Here is a 21,043-nt window from a genome sequence, read left to right as displayed (position 1 = left end):
CCCCTTAAGTACTGGTACATGGTGATGAGATCCCCTCTGAGCCTCCTAGAGATCCCCTCTGAGCCTCCTAATAATTAGGAGTGGGTACTCTGAAATTGGACCCTCCTTCTGGTACCAACTTTATCACTTGCCCAGAAATGGCCACCCCCAGGAAACTTTATGAGGCACAAAGGCCTAAAGTCAGTAGGATACAAAGACATACCAATGTGCTCTGATACCTTAAAGTTTATTCACACAAGTTCTACTACTGAACTTGGATCAGTGCTGCTAAATATAAGCAGTTACAGAATCCCTTTTCTCCTGTCTTGTTTTTGATGTACCACGAAAAAGAAGCTAGGCTCTTCAACATGACCTGTAATATTGCATAGGAAAATTATGCTTCCTTGACAAGGACAGATTTAAATATGATGGAGTCAAGTACAACATTGGTCACCACTTACATTCCCAAAAGGCTTCAAGATCTTCACTCTCTCTGTCTCTCTCATTTTCAAAACTTGAGAACAGTCCTAAAACAACTACAAAAGGTTCAAATTCCACTAGCCCAGCATATGGTCCTTTATTGGCTTGAGCTGTTTGCTTATCATTCTTGGTCAAAATCACAAAAAGGCTTTTGATACATCATGTGGTGTTGACACTCACTGGATAGAAGAACAAAAAAAGGATTCACTGTATTTTGTCATATCTCACACAAAGAGAAAGACTACTCAAAATGGGGACACTGGAACTACTGTATCTTATAGTGACAAGGTACAGTGCCCACCTTGTTTTTTTTCTTGGACATCAGTGTAATTAAATGAGAGAGAACCACTATTTCCACTCCTCCCCTGCCACAGATGTTTTAAAAGGTCTGTCAGATTTCAGATATGATAGAAAGGAAACTTTTTTGTGTGTGTGATTGACACTTTTTCTTAAGTTGAGAAAATTCCTAATGATGTGAGTCAGCTTTTGGATTAAATACAGTTTTTGCTATAGCTGTCCTAGATGCTGTCACTAGCCAGTTATTTGGGGCCTAAACTGCATAATTTAAGACAAAACTTGTTAGAGTATAAAATATTTCTCATGGCTTGTATATTCATGGTTGAACTCAGAACTGCTCCACTACAGTAGTAGGCGGTGCATTTAAAATGACTGGTTCTTTTTTCCAAATAACAGATTATCTCTCCCTCTAGTCATCACATAAGATGCAAGAAAGTATTTTATCCATTGCCTGAATGATTCAAACCAGTGTAAGTGTCCTATTTCTATTTTCAGGTTATAAAACTCCTGTCATGGTTTCAGCTGGGATAGAGTTAATTTTCTTCACTCTAGCTGGTATAGTGCTGTGCTTTGAAATTAGCATGGAAAAAAAAACCTGTTGAGATAACACACAGATGTTTAGGCTGTTGCTGGGCAGCGCTTATACTAGTCAAGGACATGTCTAGCCTCCCATGCTCTGCTGGGTGCACAAGAAGCCGGGAGGGGAGGGGGCACAGCTAAGAGAGTTGATTCAAACTGACCAAAGGGATATTCCATATCATGTAACGTCATGCCCAGTATGCTACATGGGAGGGGCTGGCCGGGGGAGGGGGGGGAGTAATCGCGGCTCGGGGACGGGCAGCGTTGGTCGGCGGGTGGTGAGCGGTTGTATCGTTCGTGTTTCTGCGTTTTTGTTCCCTGTTTTCCCTTTCCTTCCTTTTCCCTTTTATTATATTAACATTACTGTCATTATTATCATAATCATTTATCATCATCATTCTATTGTAGTTATTAAACTGTGCTTATCTCAACCCACAAGTTCTTTTGCTCGTCCGATTCTCTTCCCCATCCCACAGGGGTGGGGGTGGGGGGTGAGCGAGCGGCTGCGTGGTGTTCAGTTGCCAGCTGAGGCTGAACCACGACAGTCTATTTTTGGCACTGTGCTGGTTTTGGCTGAGAAGGGGTTAATTCTCCTCACTGTGGGGGTCGGCTACCTTTCCAGCTTCCCGCGCTCTGCCGCGTGGCGGGGGGGGGGCTGGGAGGGGCAGGGCCATGGTGGGGGCGGCTGACCCCGACTGGCCAATGGCAGGTTCATTCCATACCATGTGACACCATGACCACTATATTGAGGTGGGGGCAGTTGCAGCGCGAGCACGGAGGTGGCGCGGCGTCGGGTCGGCGGGCGGCGCGCGGCTGCGGCGCGGGCAGTTTGTTCCGGCGGTTCGTTCCCTCTCTCCCCTCCCTTCCACCCGCCCCCCCGGGGCTTTGCGCCTCTCGCTGTTCTCCTTTCCATTGCATTTCTACTGTTGTTTTCTTTTAATTTTAATTATTAAACTGTTCTTATCCCAACCCACGAGCGTTACCCTCCTGATTCTCTCCCCCATCTACCGGTGGGGAGTGAGCGAGCGACTGTGTGGGGCTGAGCTGCCGCTAAACCACGACAGTCTTTTTGGCGCCCAACGTGGGGCTCAAGGGTTGGAGATAACAACAGCTGCTGGTCACAGCACCATGTTGTCCTTTTTGCAGTTGGTGTTACAGATTGGTGTTGATTTGTTGAGTCTGCTGTGTTCTGCTGTGATTAGTAATGTTTTGCCTACAAGATTTGTTATACAAACACTCGTTTTCAGCTTTATCTGGTATTTGGGGTTTTTGCTGAAACCGTTACTGTACTTCGGATACCACCTTGTTGAGGCAATTAGCAATTATACCTCCTCCTCTGAGAGATTTTATATGGAGGAAATACAGAATAATACCTTTGCAACTTTGTTCTGTGATGTCTGTGCCTTTGTTACAACAACGTCTTTCTATCTTGAACATCCTTGGGTGGTTAAGGTGCACTTATTGTTAGTTTTTGGGCATGTTGTTTTGGTTTTGACTAAGCAATTTAAGAATATCACCCAGAAATCTGCCCCGAGGCTTGATAGTTATGAGTGGCAGGGCATGTGGGATAGCATGGGCAAATACCTAGGGCAGTGGGCACCCCCAGTGTTTTGGAGTTTCACCCCCGAACAAGTGCAGAATCGTAAAAAACTAGTAGAATATTTGGAGAAAGTATGTTGTTACGCTGGGAACTCCAGAGAGACACAGATAACTGCAACATGCTGGGGCCTGGCCCATGCATACCGAGCCCTGCTCAACAGCATTCAATGCCCCCAGGGGGAAGAGAATGTCTCTGGATTGAAATGCAAAGTGACTGGCACTGTAGACAATCCAGCCCGGACGACAGGCACTGCAGCCACTCAAACCCCCACAACAAGTACCGGAGCTAGCTCAGAAAATAAACCCGTACCAGTATCACTTGCCCCCATACACAAGACAAAATATTGGAAGCGGACATCAACTCGTTTAGAACGGGATGATGAAGAACCAGGGCCATCGCGGGGAGAGGAGGGAGAAGTAATAAATGAAATAGAGACCACCCGATCCCTGTCCTTAAGCGAGTTGCGAGATATGCGAAAAGATTATAGCCGTCGTTCAGGTGAGCACATTGCCACCTGGCTGCTCCGATGCTGGGATAATGGGGCCAGTAGCCTGGAACTAGAGGGAAAAGAAGCCAAACAATTGGGATCCCTTTCTGGGGAAGGGGGCGTTGACAAAGCAATAGGAAAAAAGCCACAAGCCCTCAGCCTCTGGAGGCGACTCCTGTCTGGAGTGAAGGAAAGGTATCCCTTTAAAGAAGATGTTACATATCGCCCAGGAAAATGGACAACTATGGAGAAAGGTATCCAGTATCTAAGGGAATTAGCTGTGTTTGAGGTGATTTATGGTGACCTGGACGATCAACAGTCATCCAAAGATCCAGATGAAGCCGAGTGCACGCGACCCATGTGGCGGAAGTTTGTACGGAGCGCACCATCTTCACATGCAAACTCATTGGCAGTGATGTCCTGGAAAGATGACGAGACACCAACGGTGGCAGAGGTGATAGATAGACTCCGAGATTACGACATAAATATCTCGTCCTCGCTTGTCTCTGCTGTGGAGAAACTATCCCAAGAGGTCCAACAACTCAAAGAAGATCTGTCCTACTCCCCACCTCGACAGAGCAGTGTCTCAGCTGTTAGGAATAAGCATCCTTTGGCTCAAAGGAGAGGACACACACCAAGGGCCACCCTGTGGTTCTACCTGCGTGACCACAGAGAGTACATGATGAGGTGGGATGGCAAGCCTACCTCGACCCTACAGGCACGAGTGCATGAACTGCAAGGAAGAACAGTCACTCAGGGGGGCTTTTCCAGGAAAGCTGCTGCTCCAATTTCCAGTGAACAAGTCCCCAGACAGAGGAGTAGAAGCGCAGATTTTATTTCTAAGTGTAATAGAGGGACTCCTGATTCACATTTGCAGGAAGTGAGTTGTGACTGCCATGATCAGGACTAGAGGGGCCCTGCCTCCAGCCGGGTGGAGGAAAGGGATAACCGGGCTTACTGGACTGTGTGGATCCGATGGCCTGGCACGTCCGACCCACAGGAGTATAAAGCTTTAGTGGACACCAGCGCACAGTGCACCTTAATGCCATCGAACTATATAGGGGCAGAACCCATCAGCATTGCTGGAGTGACAGGGGGATCCCAAGAGCTAACTGTATTGGAGGCCGAAGTGAGCCTAACTGGCAATGAGTGGCAGAAGCACCCCATTGTGACTGGCCCAGAGGCTCCGTGCATCCTTGGCATAGACTACCTCAGGAAAGGGTATTTCAAGGACCCAAAAGGTTACAAGTGGGCTTTTGGTGTAGCTGCCTTGGAGATGGAGGAAACTGAACAGCTGTCTACCTTGCCCGGTCTCTCAAAGGACCCTTCTGTGGTGGGGTTGCTGAAGGTCAAAGAACAACAGGTGCCAATCGCCACCACAACAGTGCACCGGCGGCAATATCGCACCAACAGAGACTCTCTGATCCCCATCCATAAACTCATTCACCAACTGAGGAGCCAAGGAGTCATCAGTAAGACCCACTCACCCTTTAACAGTCCCATATGGCCAGTCCGGAAGTCTAATGGAGAGTGGAGACTAACAGTAGACTATCGTGGCCTGAATGAAGTCACCCCACCGTTGAGTGCTGCTGTGCCAGACATGCTAGAACTTCAATACGAACTGGAGTCCAAGGCAGCCAAGTGGTATGCCACAATTGATATTGCTAATGCATTCTTCTCAATCCCTCTGGCAGCAGAGTGCAGGCCACAGTTTGCTTTCACATGGAGGGGCGTCCAGTATACCTGGAATCGACTGCCCCAGGGGTGGAAACACAGTCCTACCATTTGCCATGGACTGATTCAGACTGTACTGGAACAGGGAGAAGCTCCAGAACACCTTCAGTACATTGATGACATCATTGTGTGGGGCAGCACAGCGGAAGAAGTTTTTGAGAAAGGAGAGAAAATAGTCCAAATCCTTCTGAAAGCTGGTTTTGCCATAAAACAAAATAAGGTGAAGGGACCTGCACGAGAAATCCAGTTCTTAGGAATCAAATGGCAAGATGGTCGTCGTCATATTCCAATGGATGTGATCAACAAAATAGCAGCCATGTCTCCACCAACTAGCAAAAAGGAAACACAAGCTTTCTTGGGCGTTGTGGGTTTTTGGAGAATGCATATTCCAAATTACAGTCTGATTGTAAGCCCTCTCTATCAAGTGACCTGGAAAAAGAATGATTTCAAATGGGGCCCTGAGCAACGACAAGCCTTTGAACAGATTAAACGAGAAATAGTCCATGCAGTAGCTCTTGGGCCAGTCCGGGCAGGACAAGATGTAAAAAATGTGCTCTACACTGCAGCTGGGGAGAATGGCCCTACCTGGAGCCTCTGGCAGAAAGCACCAGGGGAGACCCGGGGTCGACCCCTAGGGTTTTGGAGTCGTGGATACAGAGGGTCCGAAGCCCGCTATACTCCAACTGAAAAAGAGATATTGGCAGCATATGAAGGGGTTCGAGCTGCTTCAGAAGTGGTTGGTACTGAAGCACAGTTGCTCCTGGCACCCCGACTGCCAGTGCTGGGCTGAATGTTCAAAGGAAACGTCCCCTCTACACACCATGCAACTGATGCTACGTGGAGTAAATGGGTTGCACTGATTACCCAGCGGGCTCGAGTAGGAAACCCCAGTCGCCCAGGAATCTTGGAAGTGATTATGGACTGGCCAGAAGGCAAAGACTTTGGAATATCACCAGAGGAGGAGGTGACACGTGCTGAAGAAGCCCCACTGTATAACCAACTGCCAGAAGATGAGAAGCAATATGCCCTGTTCACTGATGGGTCCTGTCGCCTTGTGGGAAAGCATCGGAGATGGAAGGCTGCTGTATGGAGTCCTACACGACAAGTAGCAGAAACTGCTGAAGGAGAAGGTGAATCGAGCCAGTTTGCAGAGGTAAAGGCCATCCAGCTGGCCTTAGACATCGCTGAACGGGAAAAGTGGCCAGTGCTCTATCTCTATACTGACTCCTGGATGGTGGCAAATGCCTTGTGGGGCTGGCTGCAGCAGTGGAAGCAAAGCAACTGGCAGCGCAGAGGCAAACCCATCTGGGCTGCCGCACTGTGGCAAGATATTGCTGCCCGGGTAGAGAACCTGGTTGTAAAGGTACGTCATGTGGATGCTCACGTCCCCAAGAGTCGGGCCACTGAAGAACATCGGAACAACCAGCAGGTAGATCAGGCTGCCAAGATTGAAGTGGCTGAGGTGGATCTGGACTGGCAGCATAAGGGTGAACTATTTCTAGCTCGGTGGGCCCATGACACCTCAGGTCATCAAGGGAGAGATGCAACATACAGGTGGGCTCGTGATCGAGGGGTGGACTTGACCATGGATATTATTGCACAGGTTATCCACGAATGTGACACATGCGCTGCAATCAAGCAAGCGAAGCGGGTAAAGCCTCTGTGGTATGGGGGACGATGGCTGAAATTTAAATATGGGCAGGCCTGGCAAATTGACTATATCACACTCCCACAGACCCGCCAAGGCAAGCGCCATGTGCTTACAATGGTAGAAACAACGACTGGCTGGCTGGAAACATATCCTGTCCCCCACGCCACTGCCCGGAACACCATCCTGGGTCTTGAGAAACAAGTCCTGTGGCGACATGGCACCCCAGAGAGAACTGAGTCAGACAACGGGACTCATTTCCGAAATAGCCTCATAGACACCTGGGCCAAAGAGCATGGCATTGAGTGGGTGTATCACATCCCCTATCACGCTCCAGCCTCTGGGAAAATTGAACGGTACAATGGACTGTTAAAAACTACACTGAGAGCAATGGGGGGTGGAACATTCAAGCACTGGGATACACATTTAGCAAAAGCCACGTGGTTAGTCAACACGAGGGGATCTGCCAACCGAGCTGGCCCTGCCCAGTCAGAATCCTTACGTACTGTGGAAGGGGATAGAGTCCCTGTAGTGCACACAAAAAGTATGCTGGGCAAAACAGTCTGGGTTCTTCCTGCCTCCGGCAAAGGCAAACCCATTCGTGGGACTGCTTTTGCTCGAGGACCTGGGTGCACTTGGTGGGTGATGCGGGAGGATGGAGAAATCCGATGTGTGCCTCAAGGGGATTTGATTTTGGGCGAAAACAGTCAATGAACTGCATGGCACAATGTGAACTGCTATATAATACTGTGTGTCACCTCTGTGTTGTACCAATGATATCAGAGTACGAGCCTCCCAACCCATGGAAGATCAACTATGAAACAAGCCGTGCAGCAGTGATGGAACGATGACTGACTCGGTATGCAGCGACCCAACGCCACACACCATCTCTCCCACCCGGAAAGACTGATACAACAGATGGAGCCCAGAGTCATGGACTGGATGAACTCAATGGACATTTTTAATGGACATTGTACAGGGAAGGTCCATGAACTAAGGGAATGATGTCTGTGTATTATGTTAAAGGATGGGAAGGGGAGGGGTGGTGGTCGATAAGTTTGTATTGGATGGTATGGGACCTGGGCATGGTGTAAATGGTATGGACTAAGGGGTGGAGAATGTGCTGGTTTTGGCTGAGAAGGGGTTAATTCTCCTCACTGTGGGGGTCGGCTACCTTTCCAGCTTCCCGCGCTCTGCCGCGTGGCGGGGGGGGGCTGGGAGGGGCAGGGCCATGGTGGGGGTGGCTGACCCCGACTGGCCAATGGCAGGTTCATTCCATACCATGTGACACCATGACCAATATATTGAGGTGGGGGCAGTTGCAGCGCGAGCACGGAGGCGGCGCGGCGTCGGGTCGGCGGGCGGCACGCGGCTGCGGCGCGGGCAGTTTGTTCCGGCGGTTCGTTCCCCCTCTCCCCTCCCTTCCACCCACCCCCCCCGGGGCTTTGCGCCTCTCGTTGTTCTCCTTTACATTGCATTTCTACTGTTGTTTTCTTTTAATTTTAATTATTAAACTGTTCTTATCCCAACCCACGAGCGTTACCCTCCTGATTCTCTCCCCCATCTACCGGTGGGGAGTGAGCGAGCGACTGTGTGGGGCTGAGCTGCCGCTAAACCACGACAGGCGCCCAACGTGGGGCAAGAAGGGTTTGAGATAATAACAGTTGCTGGTCACAGCATTGATTAATCTGCTCGCAGTATTCGTTTTGTCCAGTCTTTACCATGCTGATTGTAAAGTACATGTTAAAACTTGCTGTTGGTTCTGTCAGTTGGCTGTGCTCTGCAGTGATTAGAGATATTTTGCCTAGGAGACTTGTTATTAAAACACTGGCCTTGACTGTTATCAGTTATTTAGGTTTTGCATGGAAGCCGTTACTGTACTACAGCTACCACCTCATGGAGGCAATTAGCAATTATACCTCCTCCTCTGAGGAATTTTTTATGGAGGAAATACAGAATGGCACCGTAGCTACTATCTTATGTAATGTCTCCTCCCTCATTACAACAACTTTTCAGTATCTTGAACATCCTTCTGTAGTTAAGATACATCTGTTGATATTGCTTTGGCAGGTGGTATCAGATCTGTCTAAGGTTAGTAAGCAAGTTAAGAATATAATCCAGAGATCTGTCCCAAGGCTCGATAGCTATGCGTGGCAGGGTATGTGGGAAAGTATGGGCAAATGCCTAAGACGGTGGGCACCCCCTGTGGTGTGGGACTTCACCCCTGAACAAGTGCAGAATCCTGAAAAATTAGTAGAACATTTGGAGGAAATATGTTGTCACCCTGGCAATTCCAGAGAGATACAGATCACTGCCATGTGCTGGGGTCTGGCTTATGCCTATCGAGCCCTATTTAACACTATTCAGTACCCCCAAGGGAAAGAGAAGGGAACTACTCCAACCCCCGTGACAAGCACTGCGGCCACCCAAACCCTCACGACAGAGACTGCAGCTACTCCAACCCCGGTGACAAACACTGCGGCCACCCAACCCGCCGCGACAGAGACTGCAGCTACTCCAACCCCGGTGACAAGCACTGCGGCCACCCAACCCGCCGCGACAGATACTGCAGCTGCTCCAACCCCGGTGATGAGCACGGCGGCCACTCAAACCCCCACGACAGGCACTGCAGCTACTCAAACCCCAGTGCCAAGCGTTGCAGCTGAACCAGAGGACCAACCTGTGCCAGTATCAGTCGCCCCTATACGCAAGAAGAAATCATGGAAGAGAAAGTCAACTCGTTTAGAAAGAGATTATGATGAACCAGGGCCATCACGAGAAGAGGAGGAGGAGGAGGAGGAACCATGTGTACAAGAAACGGAAACTACCCGATCCCTATCCTTGAGTGAGTTGGGGGTGAGTGGGGGGTGAGCGAGCGGCTGCGTGGTGTTCAGTTGCCAGCTGAGGCTGAACCACGACAACTCCTCAGATATTGTCAGGAAATTATCAACATACAACCAAATTCCTGGAACCTTTATCTCAACAGAAAAGCCAATCTTCACATAGAAGTACCTCTTTTTGATGGTCAGAGACAGGCTCTTACTTCCTTTTTTCTAGTAAATAGTAGATCATTTGCAGCTACAAAGATGACTTTCACTTTAACACTTCCAACATTTTGTTATCAGAACCTGGAAAAAATAACACTCTCATGAGTGGATCAGCATAGCTGACTTGCACTTCAGTAATGAGTACTCTATAGAAATCCATTCAATGGTTAAGTTGGTAGCTAGAACTTTGAAAATTATCTGTGTCCTGATTTTCTTTCTCTTGGAGGATTAAAACACCTTTAGCTCACTACCCAAAGTCAATCCTATTGTGTGAGGCTATCAGTGAGAACACAGCACTAAAACAAAACAAAAAATGGTTTGGCTGAAACTGCATAAACAGCAGAAAAACTAACTACAAATCAACCACTTTACGCCATAAATACCTGCAGCCATCAGGGTCCATTGAGCTCTCCCTCCATAGCAGCTGGCTGCGCAGCAGTGATCTCCCCTTGAGTAGGGACGCTTCTCAAGGTCACCCCTCAAGGCTGAGAGATCCCTTGCCTGACACCAGACATTGATGGGTTGGTAAGTGACATTTTTTGCATGCATGTAACATTTAAGATACCTATAGTAAGCTTACACAATAATCTTTGTATCCCATACTAACTTTAAGTGTAGTAAATAGTATTGACTGCCAGTCCATCTGTACTTATTAAATATTTTACATACCTAAATTTACTGATTATAAATCAATAAACTAACTACCAGATCACATCTGTCCGAGTGATCTCTGACTCTTCTCCTGTGACATTAACTAAAACAAATGTTTCATTACAAAGGTACGTTGATGCTTCCTATGTTGCATTTATATTAGGTCAGTTGTCATTGAGGTACTGAAAAGATATAAAATGACATGCATGTGGACTTTACTAAAAGTAGGTCCCACTCCTCCTTTTCAAGGTTTTATCACTTAAATATGACAGGCCTATACAGCACTGAAGATTAATGGTGAGCTATTAATTTCCATAACTGTCTATTTAAAAAATGTGGGAAAAAATGCAGAGCATCTCCCTGCCTCTTTAGCATATGAGCTTTCTTCCTCGCTCAGATGAATGATTTGCTGCTTCCTAAACTGTGAGTCAAAATAGCTGCTTTTAACTTTCTTAACTGGTTATGTTACCAACATTTTCAGAAATAGTATCAGCATGTATCTTATGTAAGAAGGGCTCAAAGGCTAACCAGTGAATTTGGAACTGCAATGAAATGCTTTCTTTTGGTTTCTTTTGGGGGGAGAGTTATTTAATAAAGTTCAGAATTTCATCAAGTTAGAGCCACTGCTTTACTTCCACAAATTATTTGTATAGGAGGGCACAGGAAAAAGCAAATGCTGACTAGAAAAAAAATTCTAGATACGTTCTACCCCTATACTTTGCACTGACTAATAAAACTGTGAATGAGCGTGACAAATAACTTTTGTTACGAATTGCACTAATTCCTCAGCACCCTGAGAAGTTGTGTTCCCTGTAACAGTATGCCATGGCATTCTTTAATCACATTTATTGCTTGTTACCTTTTTATAGAAGCCCTATTCTTGCACCAGTTCGGAAAAGGCTAGTGCCAACCTTGAGAATATGTTGTAGTATAAGTATCATTGATATCCAAGATAAGAAGTAACAGGTGTCCCACCCCCAGCTTCTGGCAGAAGCGTCACTACCTGCAGGCAGTTGCATGTTCCACTTGCCCCAGAAGTCCCCCCCACTCTTCCAGTCCCCTGATGTAAGGACCCTGGAAGTCTCTCCCCACAACACATATGGGGTCTGCCATTTTATTTCAGCCACTGTTTCGTGGCATGGAACCTCCATTCTGTAAATGTCATACCCCATGTGTTTTCATACTGCTTTTTGATTGGCTGACTGCAATTTTTTACACAATCATACTCCATGTATTCTCAAGCAGCCTTGTGATTGGCTGGCAGGACCAGCCATCCCTTCCTGTCAGAGCAAGAAGCCCCCTACCACTAAATGCACAGGGTCAGTAATTTTATTTCAGCCACCATTTTATGGCTGATAGCTGCCAATTTTGACAGCGCCCTGTGATTGGCTGCCAGGACCAGCCTCCACTTTCCAGTTAACCTGGAAGTATGTCAGAAAAGGAAGCCCCCGCTCACTACATACACAGAGGCCACCATTTCTGATGGTGTCATTCCCTATGTATATATATAGATATGTAAATAAATATATAAAGTGTGTGTGTATATATAGATGGTATAGATACGTGGTAATCATACTTTTAAGGACTGAGATAAACCAAATATAGCTGGGTTTTGCTGTCCTGCCAGCAAATTCTACCAAGCGCTGTACAATTTCTCAGATCAGCTTGGAGGAATATTGAAACATGAGGCTTTTGTCTCTCACTCAAGAGAACCCATTTACTTTGTATGTTGTGATGTGGATGTCTCCTTCCTCCCCTATTCTTTCCTCTAACACACTTATTCCTGGTAGCAGTTGGCTTAAGTTGGATCAAGTTTGTTCATTCAGATTCATTTGAGAATGCTGAATTCCTGATTAGTTATAAGGACTGTTATTATATGGAGAGCTAGTTTTATCCTCATTTCTCTTGTGGAAATCAGGCTTCTCATCAATGTGGAAAGTCTGGGTAGACAGAACCAATATGATCACAGTTGGAAAACAGTCATTATAGTGAAGACAGACTGAATTTAGGAAAAAAATGACTTGATGAATCAAAGGTTTATTTCAGTTGGTTGTATTAGAGAGCTTCTGAGGAACAAGTTCCTCCCTCATGAAAAAGATTTTATGTTCACTTCTAACTAGTTCCAATGAAATTAATTTTGGATCCAATTATCCTTCCAAGTCTGTGAATGAAGGTGAGAGTTGGCATATTCCTGTATGAAAATAAATTTCAGTATTGTTCTCCCATTCAATCTTTGCTTAACTCCTTCCAGACATTGTTTAAGGAGAAATTTTGAGTGGAGTGATACTGGGACGGGAGCAGTCATCATCTCTGGCCTTAAATGTTACCAAAAGATATTTGTTACCATAGAGTTCTTTCCTATGGGAAGCTGTCATCCTCTTTTTATTTTATTCCTACTCCTTCCCATGAGTAAGACAACATGGATTGAGAACAGCAAGAAAACTTGTACAATCACCTAATAAAACTTGCCTCTTGGGAAAGCGTGAGGAGTTGGTCCATTATCCTTACTTTTTTTAAAGCTTCTGAAAGGAGGTGATTGTGGAAAGGGATGTGATATTCTTATGACATTTAGCTATTTACACAAACTGTATGGCTACAAGCATCTGAAAGCAAGCCTGATAATTCTGCATAGCCAGTCATGAAGAATGTGAGACATTTGGTTTTGTGACTATGACAGTGAACTTTGCCTATATGATTATTTACTATTGATGTGTGACACATGGAAAAAGAGTTAACTTTGGGTGAGTTTACATAGACAAGGACTGACTGTGCAAGGCAGCAAACTCCAACTTGGCTCACTGTGGCGTGCAATATACTCACTGGCAAACCTGTGTTGGAAGTCAAACTACATTCTGAGATGAGAAAACTGACCATCTTCAAGACAGTTCAAGTGAAAATGAAGGATTCATGACAGCATTACTTGTGAACTCCAAGGTGGAGATCTTGATATCTTCTTGGCATTAGCAGCTACCTTTGAAAACTTATGGAGGATGCATGAAACAATGGAAGGCTGAAAAAGGGAAAAAACCTGCTGTCTACTTCATTTAAGTTTTAAGAAGGAGAAAAAGGGTAGCTGGTGAACTGTCTTGCAGCTTAATATACATTTCTGCAGAAACACTGGACAAATACAGTAGAGTTTGTAAGTATCTAGAAGGAAACAAGGAGATGAGAAACAGTCAACAGATCTGCTATCATGTCTTATCAATTTAATTTCTGTCTTTGAAAATGTGGAAAGCTTTCTTAACAGAAAGAAACAGCAGATGTTACACATTTTGCTTTTAGTAAAAAATTGTTGTATTGTTTCACCTGATGCTTTTTGGCTAGGAAGCATGGTTAGCTGTATGTGCCACAGGCTAGATGCAATACTAGTTGGAAAACTATTCTCAAAATTCAGCGGCTTAATGTCAGTGAATATGATCTGTATGTAGCACTTATCAATACTTTGTATTAATAACTTGGATGATGAAATAAGAGTACAATCATTAAATTTCCAGGTAACAAGCTGGAAAAGAATGAGAATACATAGACAGACTTAGAATTAAAACTGATCTTGACAAGTTGATGAATACTAGTTAACAAGGAAAAGTGCAGAGTACTGCATCCCAGTAAGAACCATCATTTAGTCAAATACAGAATGAAAAGCAACTGAGTAAGCACCACTTCTGCAAAAAGGGATTCCAAACTGATTGCAGTCTATAGGTTTCATGAAACAACAGTGCTGTTTGGATGAGAAATTAAACACTACTGGAAGTTAAATTAAGATAGCTTGTGAAAGCAAGGTGAAACAATTGTTCTTTTTCATGATTCAGTGCTGCGAGGTTTCCATGGCAGTGCTGTATTTTAGATACCATGCACAGAGGAAAAATCATTTGGAGAGATTCAAATAAATAGCAACCCGGTCAAAGAACTAGAATAAATTATCTCTAGAGCAAAAAATAAAATTGTTAATATGTTTACCTAACCAAGAGAAAGTAAGCCTCCAAATACATTTAAAAATGTTACAAAAGCAAAAGACAGTCTATTCTCCCATACACATGACAAATACATCAGCAATCAATGAGTTTAAATTACAAAAAGGAAGCTTTGGCTACTAGTTAAGGTTCTTCCCAAAAGATAAGGGAACAATGTACAGGGAAACCGTGGAGCCCTGGTGGCATGCTGTAGCTGTGAAGAACAGATTAAACAAACGTCTTTCAGGAATGGAATGTAGATGATCCTTCTTTAATCAGGTGGATGGACTGGATGCCCTCTTTAAGTTCCTTTGAGTCTTCTAGTCTGTGACATTGACCGTTAGCCAGGCAAATTTTAACTAAAGGTTCAAATCGACTTGCTAACCTCATTGCAGGGCTGTAGATCAAAACTGGGGCAACTAAGAGAAACCTGTAAAGGGAGCATAGATTTTAGGTAAGACTGTGTTATTTTAAACTTCTTCCTTTCCCATGTATAATAGGCAGTTTGTCTTTTGTTACTTTTTATTTTCAGACTGAACTCAGGTACCCAAATGGCAGTGTGTAGTGGAGGTCAAAACTCAACTGGTCATGCTGAATTAAAGCACATAGTAGAATGAAATATTGTAATCTGGATGTCAAAGTACAGAAAACTTGAAGTATGCATTGAGATATTGGCATGAGCAGCCTTGTTGCATGAGAGTTGTACCTTTTAAAGATGGCATGCTTTGTTTTAGTCATAAGTGAAAAACATAGCCCTTAATTTCTCATGGGACTGTTTACTTTAGATCAATTGGCCATATGCAGATGAGTCAATTATTTCAATATCATAGTAGCAAGACTTTATTCAGTTTTGAGGTTGTTTACCTTTTGGAGCACTGTCATGGCTTAGCCCCAGTCAGCAGCTAAGCACTACACAGCTACTCGCTCACTCCCCCCACCCCAGTGGGATGGGAGAGAGAATCGGAAGAGCAAAAGTAAGAAAACTCGTGGGTTGAGATAAGAACAGTTTAACAGATAAAGCAAAACAGTAATAGTAGTAATAATAATATAATGAAAAGGTAAAGCAAAAGGTGTGTGCACAAGCAAAGCAAAACAAGGAATTCATTCACTACCTGTGAGCGGGGACATCTTAAACTAGATCAGGTTCTTCAGAGCCCTGTCCAACATGACCTTGAATGTTTCTAGGGATGGGGCATCTACCACCTCTCTGGGCAACCTGTTCCAGTGTTCCACCACCCTCGTAGTAAAAATTTTTTCCTTATATCCAGTCTAAATCTACCCTCCTTTAGTTTAAAACCATTACCCCTTGTCCTGTCGCAACAGGCCTTGCTAAAGAGGTTGCCCCCATCTTTCCTATAGTCCCCCTTTAAGTACTTGAAGGCCGCAATAAGGTCTCCCCACAGCCTTCTCTTCTCCAGGCTGAACAACCCCAACTCTCTCAGCCTGTCTTCACAGGAGAGGTGCTTCAGCCCTTGAATCATTTTTGTGGCCCTCCTCTGGACACGCTCCAACAGGTCCATGTCCTTTGGTCAGTTTGGATCAGCTGTCCCAGCTGTGTCCCCTCTCTCCCAGCTTCTTGTGCCCCTAGCAAAGGATGGGAAGCTGGAAAAGTCCTTGACTAGTATAAGCACTACTTAGGGACACTTAGCACAGACTTAAGAACAACTGAAACATCAGTGCGCCATCAACAGTGTTCTCATAAGAAATCCAAAACACACTATACCAGCTACAGTGAAGAAAATTAACTCTATTCCAGCCAAAACCAGGACAAGCACTAACAACAGGAATGGAAACTTGCTTAAACTGTAACAATCGACATCTCTATTGTCTGTTCTTTATTCATCTTCCTAATAACTGAGCATTTGCTCTCTGTGCAGATGAACAAATAAATGTTTACTAGTCTCCTTGGAAAGCAACAGGATTTTACTCTGTGTGTCTGTATATATTTCTCTCAAGGTGAACTTTCCATGACAGACTAATATGCAGTATATCAGTTTTTTCTTCATATAGAGAGAGCATGTATGAATGAAAATGCTACTGAAAACAAGCATACAAAATGCAAGAAAAAGTGAATGTGTAAGCTGGAACTGCAAGGATGCTACTTCCCTCCCCACTCTTCCTTTAGTCTTATCCTGGCTGCCCATACCAAGCCATAGAAATCTGACATTCAAGCTTTTTGTTTTTAATAGAAGTGGTCTCTACTTGTTTTCTTATAGAATTAAGGGTCACAACTGAGAACAAATGTTATCTTCTGAGATAAATCTAATACAAAAATCTTGGCACACAAAAGAAACCACTAATCCAGAAGATTAAGAAAAAAATTAAGAACAAGCTTTATGTGCATGTGTGTTTAAACAAAAAAAAAAACCCCACCCACTTATGTGAGTAGACTTAGAGTAGATCTAAATAATTTAAAACAACTATTAGCACTAATAAAGTTGCATCTTGCAACTCTGATTTCCAGTCTTTCTACCTTCACCAGAAGGCCAGATACAGTTAAATAAAAGCAGTTTTTCCATTAAAAAAAAATATCAGAAGAGACTTTTATCCTCATTTTAGATGACTTGGAATATTCATTTTGCTGTGTGGCATTTGACACAGAGCAACCAAATGAAAATGGTTTAGTTTTTAATGCTGTGGTATCAAGAGAGCTGACAACTACTGCAGACTTATGAGTACTATATTATGAAATTATAATATTGCAATATTAATAAGTTTTAATGTAATTACAATAAATGTAATATAATTTGGAATGTCAGAAAAAAAATATTTGTTTCTACATGCTACAAAGTTGTAGCACCTACAATGTCCACTTGAAATTGCTGCACTGTATTCTAAGGGGAAATTAAATCAAAGTTTGCCATTCTATTGTTCTGTAAATAATAGATTGAAAGAATAATAAACCTTATCTTGCCAATCTACTGTCCCTTCTTTTTGTCATAAAGAGCTGAAAATAGTTGTGAAGGAAGTTTTTTATGATTACAACTAAAAATCTGAAAGAATACCCGCACATATTTTTTTCTTGGTGTTTCTTGACCATTGAAGTAACACAAGCTCTGGGAAATCAATTTGATGAAGTTACTTTCCCCATTTCTACACACCATTTTGATTTAGTACACTGATTGCCATAATACTGAAAAATTAACTTTAAATTGAGATTATATTTACAAAATTATTGCATCTGAGAGAAAAATGTGCTGTCTTTTGTTTGTTTTCTAGTATGCTCCCTCTTATGTGAGCTTTAATGTGTGCCTATGCCATTTTTTCAAGTATTCTTACAGAGGCATTATTAACAATGTTTTTAATACATTATTCTTTGATATCACTTTATTTGAGAAGTGGAAGATGTTTTCAACTTAAAATGCAAAGAAATTTTGATTATACTGGAGTAGATTACTTAAATGAAATATGTTTATAGCACTACAACAAGGGATTTTTTCACCAATTTTATGCCATCAGGTTTTCTGCTGCCTTAATCTTATTGGCACAGAACAGTTCATATACAAATTCTCAGAATAATGGCAGCTGTCTCTTTTCCTAATGTATCTATAGATGTTTGCATTATAAAAATAAATACATAATCCTTCTTGCCTCCAACTGAACTCTTAAACTTGATGGCATTTTGAGTTTTAAAGGTTAATTATACACTTTGAAAAAAATATTTTGTTACTAATTTAAAATTTGTTTTTCATTATTGGATATAATCAGTCCTAAAGTTCATAACTTCAGCTATTCACTCTGAAGATTCCCACACTTGTGAATTCTCTTTCCCTATCCCCTCCCAGTGTGTCCACAACATAGTCCCAAGCAATATGTCAGTGTTACAGTAGTCACTAAGTTATAGCAGAAGGGAAGAAAAGGTCACCAAATCTGCAAGGAGAGCTGCTGTTTTCACTGTCCTCCATTGCGCTCTCTAGAAGAGATTAATTCAGTATTGAGAAATCAAAATATATTGAGAAACTGTTCCCAGGCAAAGAGCTGCTACATTTGATTTTCATCATCTCAGGACTGATGAGCTTCACATTGAGCTGCACTTTTTTCCATTGCCACTGAGCCCCAGTGATAAGAATTCTTGCCTTTCTGCTTGTTATATTTTAACCTACCTATTGATTTTCTCATTTGAGAAGTTAAATGGCGTAGATATTGCAGGAAAGTCTGAAGTAACTTTACACTACTTCAAAGACTTATCTTTAAAGGAAACTGTTGGACACTTCTGCTGCTGTACATCCAACCCATTGATGGCTAATGCTTTAATGCTGTGACCAGTACCCCCTGCTCCTGATCCCTGGTAATATGGTTAGCATAACTAACACCATTTTATAAAGCAAATGGCCATTCACTGTGACTGAGCTGATCACATATTCATTCCCTTTCCCCTCCTCATCAGGTCCTGTGAACCAAGTAAACAAACCAAATAGATTTCTTCTTCCCCTCCCTACCAGCTTCAAGATTCCTGGGCCCAAGGCTGACTACTCCCCTTCTTATTGACTTTGAAAGTCCCAGGCACCTGGCCAACCAGGTGGTGGTGATGACCCCATCACAGAGCATGGAAGCATAACAGCACACAGAGCACTGTCTATAAAATCAAGCAGTTACAAGTTCTAAGTGGGGTTGGAACTGGTGTTGGCTGGTGAAGTCTATGACTCTTTGGTGGTCAGGGATACCCTCCCTGTCTGTGAGGATTTTTCTTCCTCTGAGAACTGAGTTGGTGACTTGTATTCTTTTATGTGTTTTCAAGTCTAGATTAGGATTGTTATGGCAAGCCAAGTATTAAGATTTGACACAATCTGCAGAGGGTCCAGGTGATTAGAGACCATAAGTGGTGCTATAAAATTCTGTGCTATGCTACTTATAAAATTGTACTACACTGATTGTGCTTATAGAAACCTTGTGCTATTCTGATCATAAACTCTATCCTATGCCAACCATAAAATCCTGTTAAGAAAATAAAGCTTTAATTATAACTACAATTTAGTGCTGTTTTCATTCTGCCAAGGATCCCTAAAAGAACCTGTCTGTCCCTTAATGCCGGGTGACAAATGCATTTAATTGACTTATGTAATGTGGAAAAATTAATTAACAAATGTTCTGGGAACTTTACTGACTCATTTATAGTGAGCTCTTTGCAGATAAATGTACTGTGGAACTTGGCACTCTTCATGCAAGCTATATTAGCTGTCACTGGAAAGCTATTTTTAGACCTTGGGCTATTTAGATAATTGAAGCTTTTCCCATTTTCAAGTAATGCATCCTGTGTTGTGGAACTCAGCTGGCAACCAGCTTTGTGTAAGCGAAGTAGCCAAATAAGGCTCTGTGGAGTACGTTAGAAGAAACAAAGAACTATCTCCAAGTTTGGGCATTTAGTGGCCATCAAAAGAGAGAACTATAGCAAATACATGTATAAGTGTAGGTTTCATTAAGTAACCTACAAAGAGCTATAACACTGGATCATGTTTACTTACGGCATTATAAATGCATGAGTTCTATCAACTTTCTGTATAGTGTTAAAAGTGTATTCAGCATTGCTAACACAGGAATTCAGAGATCTATGGTTGAATACTTAAGTGCTTAAGGGTGAATGGAATTATTTCAGCAAGCCAAACATCTTTAAGAAAGGGCCAGGCCCAAAACAAACTGGATTCTGATGAAATACAATATTTCTGTAACTGCTTTAAGATTTTTGTCCTTTAGCTTTCCTGTTTGAATGTTAGGTGCGTGTAAGAAACACTTGCTGACTGGGGCTAAACCACAACAGTGAGGTAGGGCTGAATTTCTTGGCACCCAAAATTTATCTGGGTCCAGAATTAAGTGTTCTTCTCTATAAGTAGCCCAAGGAATATGATCCAACAGGCATTTAACAAGATAAAGCTGACTAGAAAATGTGAGGTTTTTAAGTTTTGTTATGTACACTAGCCACTGTGGATATACTAAACACACATTAAATTCTCTCATCAGCATAACCTTTATCTCCTATAGTGTCCATTAGAGTTTAGTAAGATTATAAATGATGATGTACTGTTCTCCCTTTTTTTACAAACCTAAAATATGTGAGAACAGAATAATGGGTCATAAAAGCTGCACTGGAAAACTTAAGTGGTTTAGTAATCTGTGATATGGTTAGTTTCTGTCTTGAATGCGTAAATAAATCACATGAAATAAAGGAAAGTACATTGGTTGGCATAATACTTCCCGTAGCAGATTATATCCAAAATAGTTTTGGGTGTGATATTTTTAAATATCTATTGTGGAATATGAGTGTACTGGTTTTGACTGGGAGAACGCTAAATTTCTTCATGGTAACTTGTATGGGGTTATGTTTTGGATTTGTGATGAAAACAGCATTGATACATTGATGTTTTAGTTATTGCTTGTCATGGTTTTAGCTGGGACAGAGTTAATTTTCTTCACTGTAGCTGGTATAGTGCTGTGTTTTGGACTTAGAATGAGAATAATATTGAAAACACGCTGATGTTCTAGTTGTTGCTAAGTAGTACTTATACTAGTCAAGGACTTTTCCAGCCTCCCATGCTCTGCCAGGTGCACAAGAAGCCGGGAGGGGAGGGGGCACAGCTAAGAGAGCAGATTCAAACT

General features: G+C 43.1%; 1 protein-coding gene across 2 annotated transcripts in view; it reads right to left on the bottom strand.

The window, feature by feature from the left end:
- Window positions 1-207: 207 nt before the first annotated feature.
- The window catches only part of LOC135310885 (arrestin domain-containing protein 3-like), a 58,697-nt gene continuing 37,861 nt past the window's right edge, over window positions 208-21,043 (bottom strand). Inside the window, exons 8-10 of one of the 2 annotated variants that reach the window (XR_010370843.1) lie at window positions 13,323-13,512; window positions 9,817-9,932; window positions 208-638 (exon numbers count right to left, since the gene is read on the bottom strand). Coding sequence is in view for 1 of the 2 variants with exons in the window: in XM_064439982.1 (XP_064296052.1) it covers window positions 14,820-14,882 (63 nt within the window). In the remaining variant the exon portion in view is untranslated. Of the gene's footprint in view, window positions 639-9,816; window positions 9,933-13,322; window positions 13,513-14,102; window positions 14,883-21,043 lie in introns of those variants that run through there. The other variant, XM_064439982.1, reaches the window with a different exon arrangement.

The sequence above is a fragment of the Phalacrocorax carbo genome (assembly GCF_963921805.1).
Source record: "Phalacrocorax carbo chromosome W unlocalized genomic scaffold, bPhaCar2.1 SUPER_W_unloc_5, whole genome shotgun sequence".
Classification (NCBI taxonomy): Eukaryota; Metazoa; Chordata; class Aves; order Suliformes; family Phalacrocoracidae; genus Phalacrocorax; species Phalacrocorax carbo.
This window is presented reverse-complemented; position numbering and strand designations above follow the sequence as displayed.